General features: G+C 39.4%; 1 protein-coding gene across 1 annotated transcript in view; it reads left to right on the top strand.

Moving 5' to 3' along the window:
• The window catches only part of LOC124620032 (sialin-like), a 151,831-nt gene that overhangs the window by 29,308 nt on the left and 109,887 nt on the right, over nt 1-12,636 (top strand). The window contains exon 2 of the mRNA XM_047146697.1: nt 1,525-1,609. Within this exon, the coding sequence (XP_047002653.1) occupies nt 1,525-1,609 (85 nt within the window). The remainder of the gene's footprint in view (nt 1-1,524; nt 1,610-12,636) is intronic.

The following is a 12,636-nucleotide window of genomic DNA, read 5'->3' as shown; positions in this document are numbered from 1 at the left end:
CCCATTGCGCGCCAAAACTCGATGTAGTCGGTATCATGGAAGGGCGGGTGAGGCAGTCTCGACACAACGACTTCGTTGCATGTGACTGGTCTTGTGATGGTATAGGAGTAATCACAGAAATTTCTTACCAAGGTTTTTAACCTATTGGCCAAAAATGTGAACTTAATTTACTGTGCCTTTGTTATTTTTCAATGCATGGACCAAGTTTCTGAACACATTTTTCTATTAAGACAAGAGTTTTAAAATTCCCGTTTATTAAAATTCTGCTGGCTGTTTAGGCATCTGTGCATGGCTGAAGTGTCCTCTGGTTTGGATTGCCCAACGGTTTCTTCAGGTGGACAATAATGGTAAATCATGTTGGGAATATGTGATCAGTGCCGTAACACTTCCTGGTGAAACTGTTTTTTCATGACGGTAACTGGGACCGCGAAATGGAGCCAGACAGTGTTATTTGGCAGTCAGACAATTGTATCCTCCTTGTCTGGGCAGTACTGTGTGAAGTGACACAATGTCGAAGATTCTGAAATCGCAGTCGGGTGGAAGTGGTGGGGTTCAAATGACCATAAAGACTTTTAGATTGAAGATTTCTCTGGCTTTACAAAACATTTAAAGACAAATAAAACGGCAGTTCCTTTGGAAAGGAAACTGACAATTACTTTCGCTAGCTGCGTGCTATGGAAGCTTGTGCTTCATATGTAATGACTTTGTCGTCGACGGGAAGCTAAACATTAATGTTACTTGAGTGTTTGGACGTCCGTCATCAACATGTATCTTACCTCTGATAGACTTCCTAATTGCCCAAAGCCCCACAAACACGCAGATGCCAGAACATAGTCATGAGAATCTTCTTCGCGGTTTGTACCATTTTGAATTTCTTCGCTGGAAGCGCACAGTGTTTCTTGCACGCTGTAGAGGCTTGCTTTGAATCATTTCTGTATGAATGTTCTCAGGCTCATAAATTGTAATATGTTCCCTCCATGCCTCGAACGTCCAGTGTTGTCGGACCTACTAGGCTCTTTAAAGTGTCTACATTTTTCACAGTAAAGTATGTGCACCAGCAGGAGATGCTGCTCCGATCCCTGAAGTCTTCCACAAGCACCTAAAATAAAACCACATTACAACCAGTTGCTCGCTACACATGGACGATCGTGTGACACGCCCCTTTCTTGCTCATTGCCTGAGCCTTCTGGTGCCAGAGCGCTGTCCTCTCTTACTCATGTCATCTGATGTGTAACATCAGGACAACTTTTTTGTTAAAACTTTCATCCCAACCTCATTAACAGGGCACAAAAAAAATGAGTCCACTGTCGTTCCTGTAAATTTCTTCCACAACTTTGTAAAAAGTGTTGTGGTAGGTATTCGCTGCAATAGTGACTAATAGCGGATGTAACTCAAAATGACTCTGTAATTGCTCAAATAAGCACCATCGAACTCTTATTTGACCAATTATCGCAGTATATCGTGTTGCAGTGGCGTGGTGGAATGTAGTTTAGGTAACGCTGTGAATGTCTATGTTGTTGACAGGGGGCGCTGTATCCATCGCTGCATGCCCTGGTGGCTCAGTGGTCTCCGCCACAAGAGAAGGGCAGGTTCGTCTGGACTCTGTTCGGTGAGTTAACACAGCCGGTGGAAGTTCTAATCCTTAGGTGACTCTGAAAGAAAATGAAAACTAACTTTATGTTTCGCTTGGATTACAGACATTTATTTAGGACATTACGAAAGAGCAGACACCACACAGAATCTACAGCTGCGATACATATCATAAAACTGGGAAGTACAGGGGCAAAAGAAAAGGAAAGGAACTGATGATATCAGCTACATCAGGACTTTATGCACTGTTAGCGTCGACGAGTGAAAATGTGTACCAGACTGGGCCTTGAACCTGGGATCTCCTGATTATTAGGCAATTGTGTTAACCACTGCGTCTCCCAGACACACTGTTAATCGTAAATGCGCAGATTATTTCAGCATGCACCTCAGTCAACTCACACTCCCAACTGGTGCCACCATTTTTCCCGAGTCTTCTTTATAGCCTGTAGAGGTGTATCAGTTATATGAACGTGTGGTCCACAGCCATCAGTGGGGATGCACATCTACAGTCGACCTCCAACACGAATCTAAAATTAGCGAGCTCAGAAGACACGGCCGGGAATGGCAGGTAAGTGGTGTCACCTGGTGGGAATCCGAGTCAGTCGAGGAACATGCCGAAACAGTCTGAATATTTGCAATTAACACTGTGTCCAGGTGGCGCAGTGGTTAATGCACTTACCTAATAGGCAAGAGACCCCATGTTCGAGTCCTGGTCTGGCATACATCTTCATTCATCGCTACTGATTCCACATTAAGCTCTGATGCAGCTGATATCATCAGTTCTTTCCTGTTCCTTCCTCCCCTCATCCAACTTCAATTTACATAGTACTCTGAGCTGTAATGAGTACAAATTTATAACAAATATTGATCAACAGCTTACCACTAAATTAATAAAAAAGGATTTATCTGTTTAATAGACCCAAGTTGCTTTCTAATGCAAACAGCAGTCTGTTTAACGTGTCTCGTCTTTCACTGGGCAAGAACAAATTTCTTGTATTACATCTTTATTCCTTGTAACCATATCGTGTTCTTCCTGTTTGTTTCACACTGGCGAATCTCAGTTGTTTAAATTATTCATTAATCTCAGAGTATTCAATTATTCTCGCAATGGCCTTATTTTCACAATTTCCATTATTTAACGAACGCGAAGCTTCAAAACGACTATTAGCATGCTATGTATTCACACACATGTAATAATATAACAAGTTCATAGAGAAATGAATGCAAGTAGTTCACCAACCATAAACAAATTTACATTCAAGAATACCTATATAATTCTAATCACTGTTTGCATTCTAGTGAAAGTCTCTTACCTATTCCTATTTATTCATGAACGAAAAAGTATGCAGTTTTTCTATTTTAACTGAAGTTCAGTTTTGATCACAACACTTATGTCTCAATAACATAGGTGACCGGTTTCGGTTATATTTATATAACCATCTTCAGACCCATGGCTTTCTTGGAGGATGGTAGGCGGAGCTCTCCTCAGCTGCTACGAAGTCAGCTGATCAGTTGACTTCGTAATTTGAGACTGGTTGCGTCAGACCTAAACAAGGCACCACCGCAGCAAAAATTGTGTATTAATGCAACTGAGATGAACAAAATAAAAAAAAATATCCAGTTTCCTTAATGCCCATCTTGTTAAACACCCCTGAAGAAATTTACAGTCTATCAAAAATACTGATGTATGATGGTCAGTATATGCCACTGAAAAAATTCGTAAACTTGTTGAACCCCTCACACTATGGGCAAAGCTTCATTCTCTGAACTAATATATATATATATATATATATATATATATATATATATATATATATATATATATATTATTTCGCTGAAGTTCTACTTGCAAAGGCAACTGGCTGCTCTTTAACAGAGCCTCCCTGCAGTTCTACTAGAAAGAGAATACCCACTCTGTAGTTGCAACTGTCACATTCCATATGAAAATGTTTGTTTAAATTTGGATGGTACAATGTCTTCTATTCCAGTAGGCACTCATTAAGTTGCTCAAAGGTGCATTGGTGTGCTTCTGTGTAGATGAATGAACTATTCTTGTACGACAGGTTATTTGGAATAGAATCTTTAAATACCTGTTCCTACAAAATCTGGATAGCCCCACAAATTCCTTCAGTTGATTGTTTGACTATGGAACAGAAAAATTTTTAATGGTTGAAATTTTGTTTTGAGCTTTTCTATTTCCTGTAGCTGAAACAATGTGGCCTCAAAATTAATTTTTTTCTTTACAAATTCATCCTTTTTTGGTTTCAAAGACATTTCTCCAGTAGTAAGACTTAAAATACTTTGTTATCAATCTCCAAATGTTCACTCCAGAATTTTATGGCAATCAGTAAATCATCCATGTACATGATAATGCATGAACATAGTTCTTTGCCTGACACTTTATCTAGTGCTTAAATAAAAACTGAAACTGAAGTATTCACTCCAAAGGGCAGGACTTTATAATGATAACTTTTTCCTGAGAATAAATTTTCTAAATCCTGGTGCTAGAAGCATCTACCAGTATCCTGCAGTCTGGTCAAGACTTGCTGCAAATTTTGTATCAAAAAACGTCTGAATGGTTTCTACTACATTTTCCAGTATATCAGTATCACTTTTAGGTATTTTGTTCAAAGTACAGGAATCTGTAACAGTTCTTACCCCATCGTCTGTCTTTCAAGTACTATCAAAGGATTGTTATATGAACTGTTACTTGTATTGACAATTTCTTAAGCCATTATTCTGTTAATTTCTTTATGTACTTCCACCCTTTTGAGACAAGTTCAGGATGTGGATAACCAAAAATTGGTTCAAGCACTACACCATCCAAGTGGTGTTCATAACTTTTTACAGAAGCTGGTTCACCTGGCAACATCCTTTTATTTGCCCACAACACACTATACAGTTCAGATTTCTGTTCATATGACAATTCCGGTGTATTATAGACAATACCTCTGGAATAACCTTCACCATATTTTACTTTCACATTTATTACACGATAAGCCTCTGAACTATTCATAACCTAGTTATTTGCTAAGATAAAATTACCTTTAATTACTGGCATTCTACGGATCGGAGCGTGGAACGTCAGATCCCTTAATCGGGCAGGTAGGTTAGAAAATTTAAAAAGGGAAATGGATAGGTTAAAGTTAGATATAGTGGGAATTAGTGAAGTTCGGTGGCAGGAGGAACAAGACTTTTGGTCAGGTGATTACAGGGTTATAAATACAAAATCAAATAGGGGTAATGCAGGAGTAGGTTTAATAATGAATAAAAAAATAGGAGTGCGGGTTAGCTACTACAAACAGCATAGTGAACGCATTATTGTGGCCAAGATAGACACAAAGCCCACGCCTACTACAGTAGTACAAGTTTATATGCCAACTAGCTCTGCAGATGATGAAGAAATTGATGAAATGTATGACGAGATAAAAGAAATTATTCAGGTAGTGAAGGGAGACGAAAATTTAATAGTCATGGGTGACTGGAATTCGTCAGTAGGAAAAGGCAGAGAAGGAAACATAGCAGGTGGATATGGATTGGGGGGAAGAAATGAAAGAGGAAGCCGCCTTGTAGAATTTTGCACAGAGCATAACTTAATCATAGCTAACACTTGGTTCAAGAATCATGAAAGAAGGTTGTATACCTGGAAGAATCCTGGAGATACTAAAAGGTATCAGGTAGATTACATAATGGTAAGACAGAGATTTAGGAACCTGGTTTTAAATTGTAAGACATTTCCAGGGGCAGATGTGGATTCTGGCCACAATCTATTGGTTATGAACTGCAGATTGAAACTGAAGAAACTGAAAAAAGGCGGGAATTTAAGGAGATGGGACCTGGATAAACTGAAAGAACGAGAGGTTGTAGAGAGTTTCAGGGAGAGCATAAGGGAACAATTGACAGGAATGGGGGAAAGAAATACAGTAGAAGAAGAATGGGTAGCTCTGAGGGATGAAGTAGTGAAGGCAGCAGAGGATCAAGTAGGTAAAAAGACGAGGGCTAATAGAAATCCTTGGGTAACAGAAGAAATATTGAATTTAATTGATGAAAGGAGGAAATATAAAAATGCAGTAAATGAAGCAGGCAAAAAGGAATACAAACGTCTCAAAAATGAGATCGACAGGAAGTGCAAAATGGCTAAGCAGGAATGGCTAGAGGACAAATGTAAGGATGTAGAGGCTTGTTTCACTAGGGGTAAGATAGATACTGCTTACAGGAAAATTAAAGAGACCTTTGGAGAGAAGAGAACCACTTGTATGAATATCAAGAGCTCAGATGGCAACCCAGTTCTAAGCAAAGAAGGGAAGGCAGAAAGTGGAAGGAGTATATAGAGGATTTATAGAAGGGCGATGTACTTTAGGACAATATTATGGAAATGGAAGAGGATGTAGATGAAGATGAAATGGGAGATAAGATACTGCGTGAAGAGTATGACAGAGCACTGAAAGACCTGAGTCGAAACAAGGCCCCGGGAGTAGACAACATTCCATTAGAACTACTGATGGCCTTGGGAGAGCCAGTCATGACAAAACTCTACCATCTGGTGAGCAAGATGTATGAGACAGGCGAAATACCCACAGACTTCAAGAAGAATATAATAATTCCAATCCCAAAGAAAGCAGGTGTTGACAGATGTGAAAATTACCGAACTATCAGTTTAATAAGTCACAGCTGCAAAATACTAACACGAATTCTTTACAGTCGAATGGAAAAACTGGTAGAAGCGGACCTCGGGGAAGATCGGTTTGGATTCCGTAGAAATGTTGGAACACGTGAGGCAATACTAACCTTACGACTTATCTTAGAAGAAAGATTAAGAAAAGGCAAACCTACGTTTCTAGCATTTGTAGACTTAGAGAAAGCTTTTGACAACGTCAACTGGAATACTCTCTTTCAAATTCTGAAGGTGGCAGGGGTAAAATACAGGGAGCGAAAGGCTATTTACAATTTGTACAGAAACCAGATGGCACTTATAAGAGTCGAGGGGCATGAAAGGGAAGCAGTGGTTGGGAAAGGAGTGAGACAGGGTTGTAGCCTCTCCCCGATGTTATTCAATCTGTATATTGAGCAAGCAGCAAAGGAAACAAAAGAAAAATTCGGAGTAGGTATTAAAATTCATGGAGAAGAAGTAAAAACTTTGAGGTTCACTGATGACATTGTAATTCTGTCAGAGACAGCAAAGGACTTGGAAGAGCAGTTGAACGGAATGGACAGTGTCTTGAAAGGAGGATATAAGATGAACATCAACAAAAGTAAAACGAGGATAATGGAATGTAGTCAAATTAAATCGGGTGATGCTGAGGGGATTAGATTAGGAAATGAGACACTTAAAGTAGTAAAGGAGTTTTGCTATTTAGGGAGTAAAATAACTGATGATGGTCGAAGTAGAGAGGATATAAAATGTAGACTGGCAATGGCAAGGAAATCGTTTCTGAAGAAAAGAAATTTGTTAACATCGAGAATAGATTTAAGTGTCAGGAAGTCGTTTTTGAAAGTATTTGTATGGAGTGTAGCCATGTATGGAAGTGAAACATGGACGATAACCAGTTTGGACAAGAAGAGAATATAAGCTTTCGAAATGTGGTGCTACAGAAGAATGCTGAAGATAAGGTGGGTAGATCACGTAACTAATAAGGAGGTATTGAATAGGATTGGGGAGAAGAGAAGTTTGTGGCACAACTTGACTAGAAGAAGGGATCGGTTGGTAGGACATGTTTTGAAGCATCAAGGGATCACAAATTTAGCATTGGAGGGCAGCGTGGAGGGTAAAAATCGTAGAGGGAGACCAAGAGATGAATACACTAAGCAGATTCAGAAGGATGTAGGTTGCAGTAGGTACTGGGAGATGAAGACGCTTGCACAGGATAGAGTAGCATGGAGAGCTGCATCAAACCAGTCTCAGGACTGAAGACCACAACAACAACAACAACAACAACAACAACAACAATGTTTACGTCTAATCTAGATATTCAATGTCCATCCCATCGAAACCTATTTGCAAAACTCAATCTTCCTTTTTGCTCTTAATCAGTTTTCTTTTACGGTCTATTGTGATTCCTTTTACAGTCCATTATGAATTGCTATTTAATAAACTAGTCATTGTCTAAGTCTGTTTCAGCACTTAGTTCCGGAATCAATAGAAACTCGTGAGTAAACATCACAGGCCAGTTTTGAAGGAATCAGGACAACCTGCATTGTTACCAGATTCCCCTGTTTGATATGACATTCAATGAATTTATAACCATATGCAATGATTTTTGGTTACTGGTTCACCAGAAAAATTGAATGACAAGTGATACAGGCTAAATTTTCTTTTTGAAAGTTGCTTTTAAAAAAATAATATGCCAATACATAACTGTATTATTGTGTATGTGAGTTGCATTTGCATGAGATATAGTGTATGTATGTTGTCTATTTTTGACGAAGGACTTGTTGGCCGAAAGTTCACTTTCTGACAGACTTTTTGTTGTGCCTCTATGCGACTCAGTATCTCCGCTGTATGGTGAGCAGCAACTATTCCTTTTATAATACTGCTATATTCCATCCTGGATTTTCCACTGTCTGATTGTAACTTTCCACTTGTTTATGATACAAGTAATAAACAGAACGTTTTCGATGAATTGCGATCGATGAACAAAGTAGTGAGAAAAACGCAAGCAAATGATTTTGTCTTAACCTTACATTACATGCACTTATTTTTTATTTATAATATATGTCAACGTATATAAAGTGGGTCGAAGTATATAAATAAACTGTTAAAATTTCACCGTACTATAGAGTTCCTTTTACATAAACTGCATACGCGCCTGTAGCAGGGAAAAAGAGGGGAAGCAGCGGAAAAATTCTCCTGCTGGAGCACAAAAGGGCGAATATATTTCTGTTGAAGAGAATCTGGCAGATAATTTTGGAACTTGCCGCCTCTGTCCTGATTCTACTTATCTCAGTGAAAATTTCGGCATAAGAACAAATTCGCTCCTTTTTATGCTGAAAGAGAATAGCAGAGAGACAGTGACGGTGGAAGAGAGAGGAGATAGTGCCAGAGTGAGAGAAAGAGAGGGGAGACAGCGGTGATGGGGACAGAGGAAGTGTCAGTGAAAGAGAAAGAGAGATGGTTGAAGACAATAGCATTGGCAACCAAAGAGAGAGGAGACATTGATGGTCAGTGAGAGACAGGGGCAGTAAAAGGTAGACAGAGATGCATGGAGATAGAAGGAGTGGGAGGAAAAGAGAGAGGGGACATGGAAACGAAAAAGAGAGATGAGTGGACACCATCTGGGCCCCTCCAGACTGGCGAACTTCAACACGTAGGTATAAGGGAGTGTGCGTTTTGGATCGAAATTTTAACCATGAGGGTATAAGGAAAAATATAGGTTGGACTGCACAAGGTATGGCGCAGACAGTGGTAGTGGCAAAGAAAGACAAAAAGAGACACTCTAAGTAAGAGAGGAGACAATGGCAGTGGCAAGGCAGTAAACTGATGAGACTTGCAAACTTAAGAAGTTCGTCTTCAGGCACTACTCAATAATGAATTTCTGTAAAATGTATGTATGCTCCAATTAATTTTAATTTTTAAATTGGTTTCACTTCACTTTGAAACAAACGGCTAAATATTATTCCGAATTGTGCATTCACGAGAGGTCTGGTGCAAATAACGCTGCCATATGGAGCTTTCCATGGCTTGCCCATACATTTACTTAAATAGATGTCAGCGCACTCGCATACAGTCCGCCATGACTCGTGCAACGGGGAGCATATTATAACCTACTTGCCTATAACACTGTCAATGCCGCTTTGAGAGCCTCTCGTTCAGAAAATGTTTGAATCGTAGCATCAAAGTATAGTTGCCTTGCCAGATTGTATTCAGTTTTCATGGTTCCCAAATCTGTGAGATAGTGTTGATACATAGTTGATCTGTGACAACTGTTAACACCAGTCAGACTGCTGAAAGACATTTATGCTTCAGATACAGTCACTAGAAGTGTATAAAAGAATCGCATGTATACTCATACATTTGTAAAGCAAACTTAAAATTTTAAGCTTGTGCATCTTATTCAAGAGTTCTAATGGTTCCAAGGTAATGTCTTCAGAGTCTGAAGTATGAGTTGTTTTCAAATATTTAATTTCTTGTTCTAAATCTCTCGTGACACCATAATGGCATTCACTGATAAACAACTTGCGTCCTTCAGCGACCTAATCACCAGTCATCTTTAACTATATCCATAAAAACCAAATGTTTCATCTAAAATCTTCACTGTTTCGAATCTGATTTTCAAGTTAGATACTGGATTGTCAACAATGACTTACATGCATTTATCTTGAATAAATCTACTGAATTCACATCTGCCACTTCATTCCTCGCTTCAATATAAAACTTTTTCCTCTTCTTATTGCGCACCTCCGGAAAGTCAGGACCAATATTAATTGCACTGGCAACTTAAGATCAGGAAGAATGGCGTCCCAGTTTTCGCGAAGATATTTTAAGTCATTTAATAATCTCTCAAAGTATCTTACCTCAACATCAATGGTAGTATTTCGAACTTATAATAATATGTTTCTGTAGTCAATTGGTACTTACAGCTTTAGCCAAATTGATGTCATGATTAAACACTTGAAAGATTTCACATGATCCAAAAAAACCTCCTACCACAGAACGTGTTTCGGCTGACAAATTTAACTTACTGAGAGTTCCAACAGCAATGGCAATCCTATCCAGGTGAGATGTAATTGGTGTTGCAGCGTCAACCAGAGCACTCCAACAGATATCAGAAATGGGATATATGCTATCACAAGCACACAGAGAAAATTTTGCAACGGGATTTCACTGAAGAAAATGTGTCTGAGCTCCTTGATAGGATCGTCTAATATTGCTTCGGTTATCATAAACTTGTCCACGGCATTCACTGATTAGAACTCAGTGTTTCACAAGTGTTGATCGAACTAAACATCGAATAGCAACTCTTATTTTCTGATTACAATCTACGAATTCCAAAACCCATTCGTTTACTTCATATTTATCAATTTCCGTCTTAAAGTAAATACGGCAAAAAGTGCCAACCGATAAGTGGTGGTACTGTATTTCCTTTCCTCTGTTGTGTTTCTTTGTAGCTTGGAACTCTTCCAAGGAACAGAGGAAAAGAAACACAGTACCACCACTTACCGGTTGGCACTTTTTGGCCGTTTTCAGCAAGTTGCTGAAGGCAGTCGAAGCTGGACTGTTGGAATTGCTGCAGTCTCATCCGAAATGTTCTGCTGCAGTTCTTGAAGACTATGGGGGTCGCTACAATGCACCTTAGACTTGATGGCTCCCCACACAAAGTAATCGCACACTGACAGATCAGTGACCTGGGTGGCCAGCTAGGGCCGCGACAAAACTGACCACTCCTAACAACTCTGTCAGACGTGAAGACTATGTAAATGTGCTCCAAGGTCCGGCTGGCTGTATCACGTGGCGGGCGTACACATGTTGTGCTCATCACGGGGCGAGGTTATATGCATATATTCACGTTGAATCGTATCCACTTGTTTCTATTTTATTTTTTTATGGGCCATTTTTGTCTCGACCATTTTTATTTGTCCCATCCCATCAATAATTGAAATATACTTCTCATTTTCTCTCGGTTTCAAGATGGCACCCATGACACTATGGACACCACTAGAAATAAATTCATTCTGAGTATCAGTTGACAGATAATGCAGTTGTAAACGCTTTCCAGATGTTGTCGGTTTCTGACATTTCTAATTATTTTGCAAGAACTGGACCATAGTAAGTCAAGAGCTCAAATATCCCAAGGAAATTTTTATTATTTGGATCTCCAATTTTCTGAACTGAACCTCCGAAGGTCAAGCCTCTTTAACCTAGAAATAGTGACACATCAAGTCACATGAGAATACCTACGTAAGTTGGCTGTAAGCATGGCCAATGTACTTCTTTCACATTATTTCATTTCTTCAGTTTCATGATTCTTCCAGGAGAACTAAATGTTTCATGATGTGTTTACTCTTGAATGCAAAATATTTTCTGTGTACTCGTTTTTCGTGTAAAATCACCTTGTGATGGAATCTGAAGTGCTGATCAATGAATGTTGTTGGTAAACTTACTTAATTGTAATGACGTTTCACAGCTGGGTATAAGATTAGATTAATTATAGCACTAGGCATTTAAACAAGCATTTTCCCGCGATCCATGCGTGACTGGTACGAGAAAAAGCCTTAGTAACTGGTACAGTGAAACGTAATCTCTGCCAAGATTTTCACATTGCATCTTATAGTATAGATGTAGATGCAGAGAACGGAGACCAGCTGGAAAACCAAGAAATTTCAGATTACATATTGATATTAAGCTTCCATATAAAGAATGTTGGCCGGCCGGAGTGGCCGTGCGGTTCTGGGCGCTACAGTCTGGAGCCGAGCGACCACTACGGTCGCATGTTCGAATCCTGCCTCGGGCATGGATGTGTGTGATGTCCTTAGGTTAGTTAGGTTTAATTAGTTCTAAGTTCTAGGCGACTGATGACCTCAGAAGTCAAGTCGCATAGTGCTCAGAGCCATTTGAACCATTTTTATAAAGAATGTTGGTATCTGCGTGGCATTAAGAATAGCGACTGAGTGGCAAGAACGGTGTGATACTCGGACCTCATTCGGTGTGGGGTGGTGGGCTTGTGGAGGCGCAGCCCACCATCCCGACGAAGACATGGTTTAGAAATTGCTGTTTTCATCGTCACGATTTGCAAGATGTGATTTGGACATGGATGTTTTGTTCATCAAATGTCGAGCTGCCACAGAACATCATTTCGGTATTCAGTGAGAACAACATGCAAGTTCTTACAGGATGTTTGAAAACTCTCTTTAATGCTTTATTCGTGCGGCCATAGTTATTGTAGTTCCATTAAAGTTATTAAGGTTATTTAAAATCTGTCCTTGTCATTCCTATGAAATTCATATTTAATTATAGTACATATATCCTTCTATTGATTTAAAACGGCGTCAGTCGTAGCATTTTCATCTGATTGCCGCTTATATCTGGAAGTGTCGTCTGTCTGCACATTT

Source organism: Schistocerca americana, chromosome 6, assembly GCF_021461395.2.
Source record: "Schistocerca americana isolate TAMUIC-IGC-003095 chromosome 6, iqSchAmer2.1, whole genome shotgun sequence".
Lineage (NCBI taxonomy): Eukaryota > Metazoa > Arthropoda > Insecta > Orthoptera > Acrididae > Schistocerca > Schistocerca americana.
The sequence above is the reverse complement of the archived record's forward strand: the minus strand, read 5'-3'. Positions and strand labels throughout refer to the sequence as shown.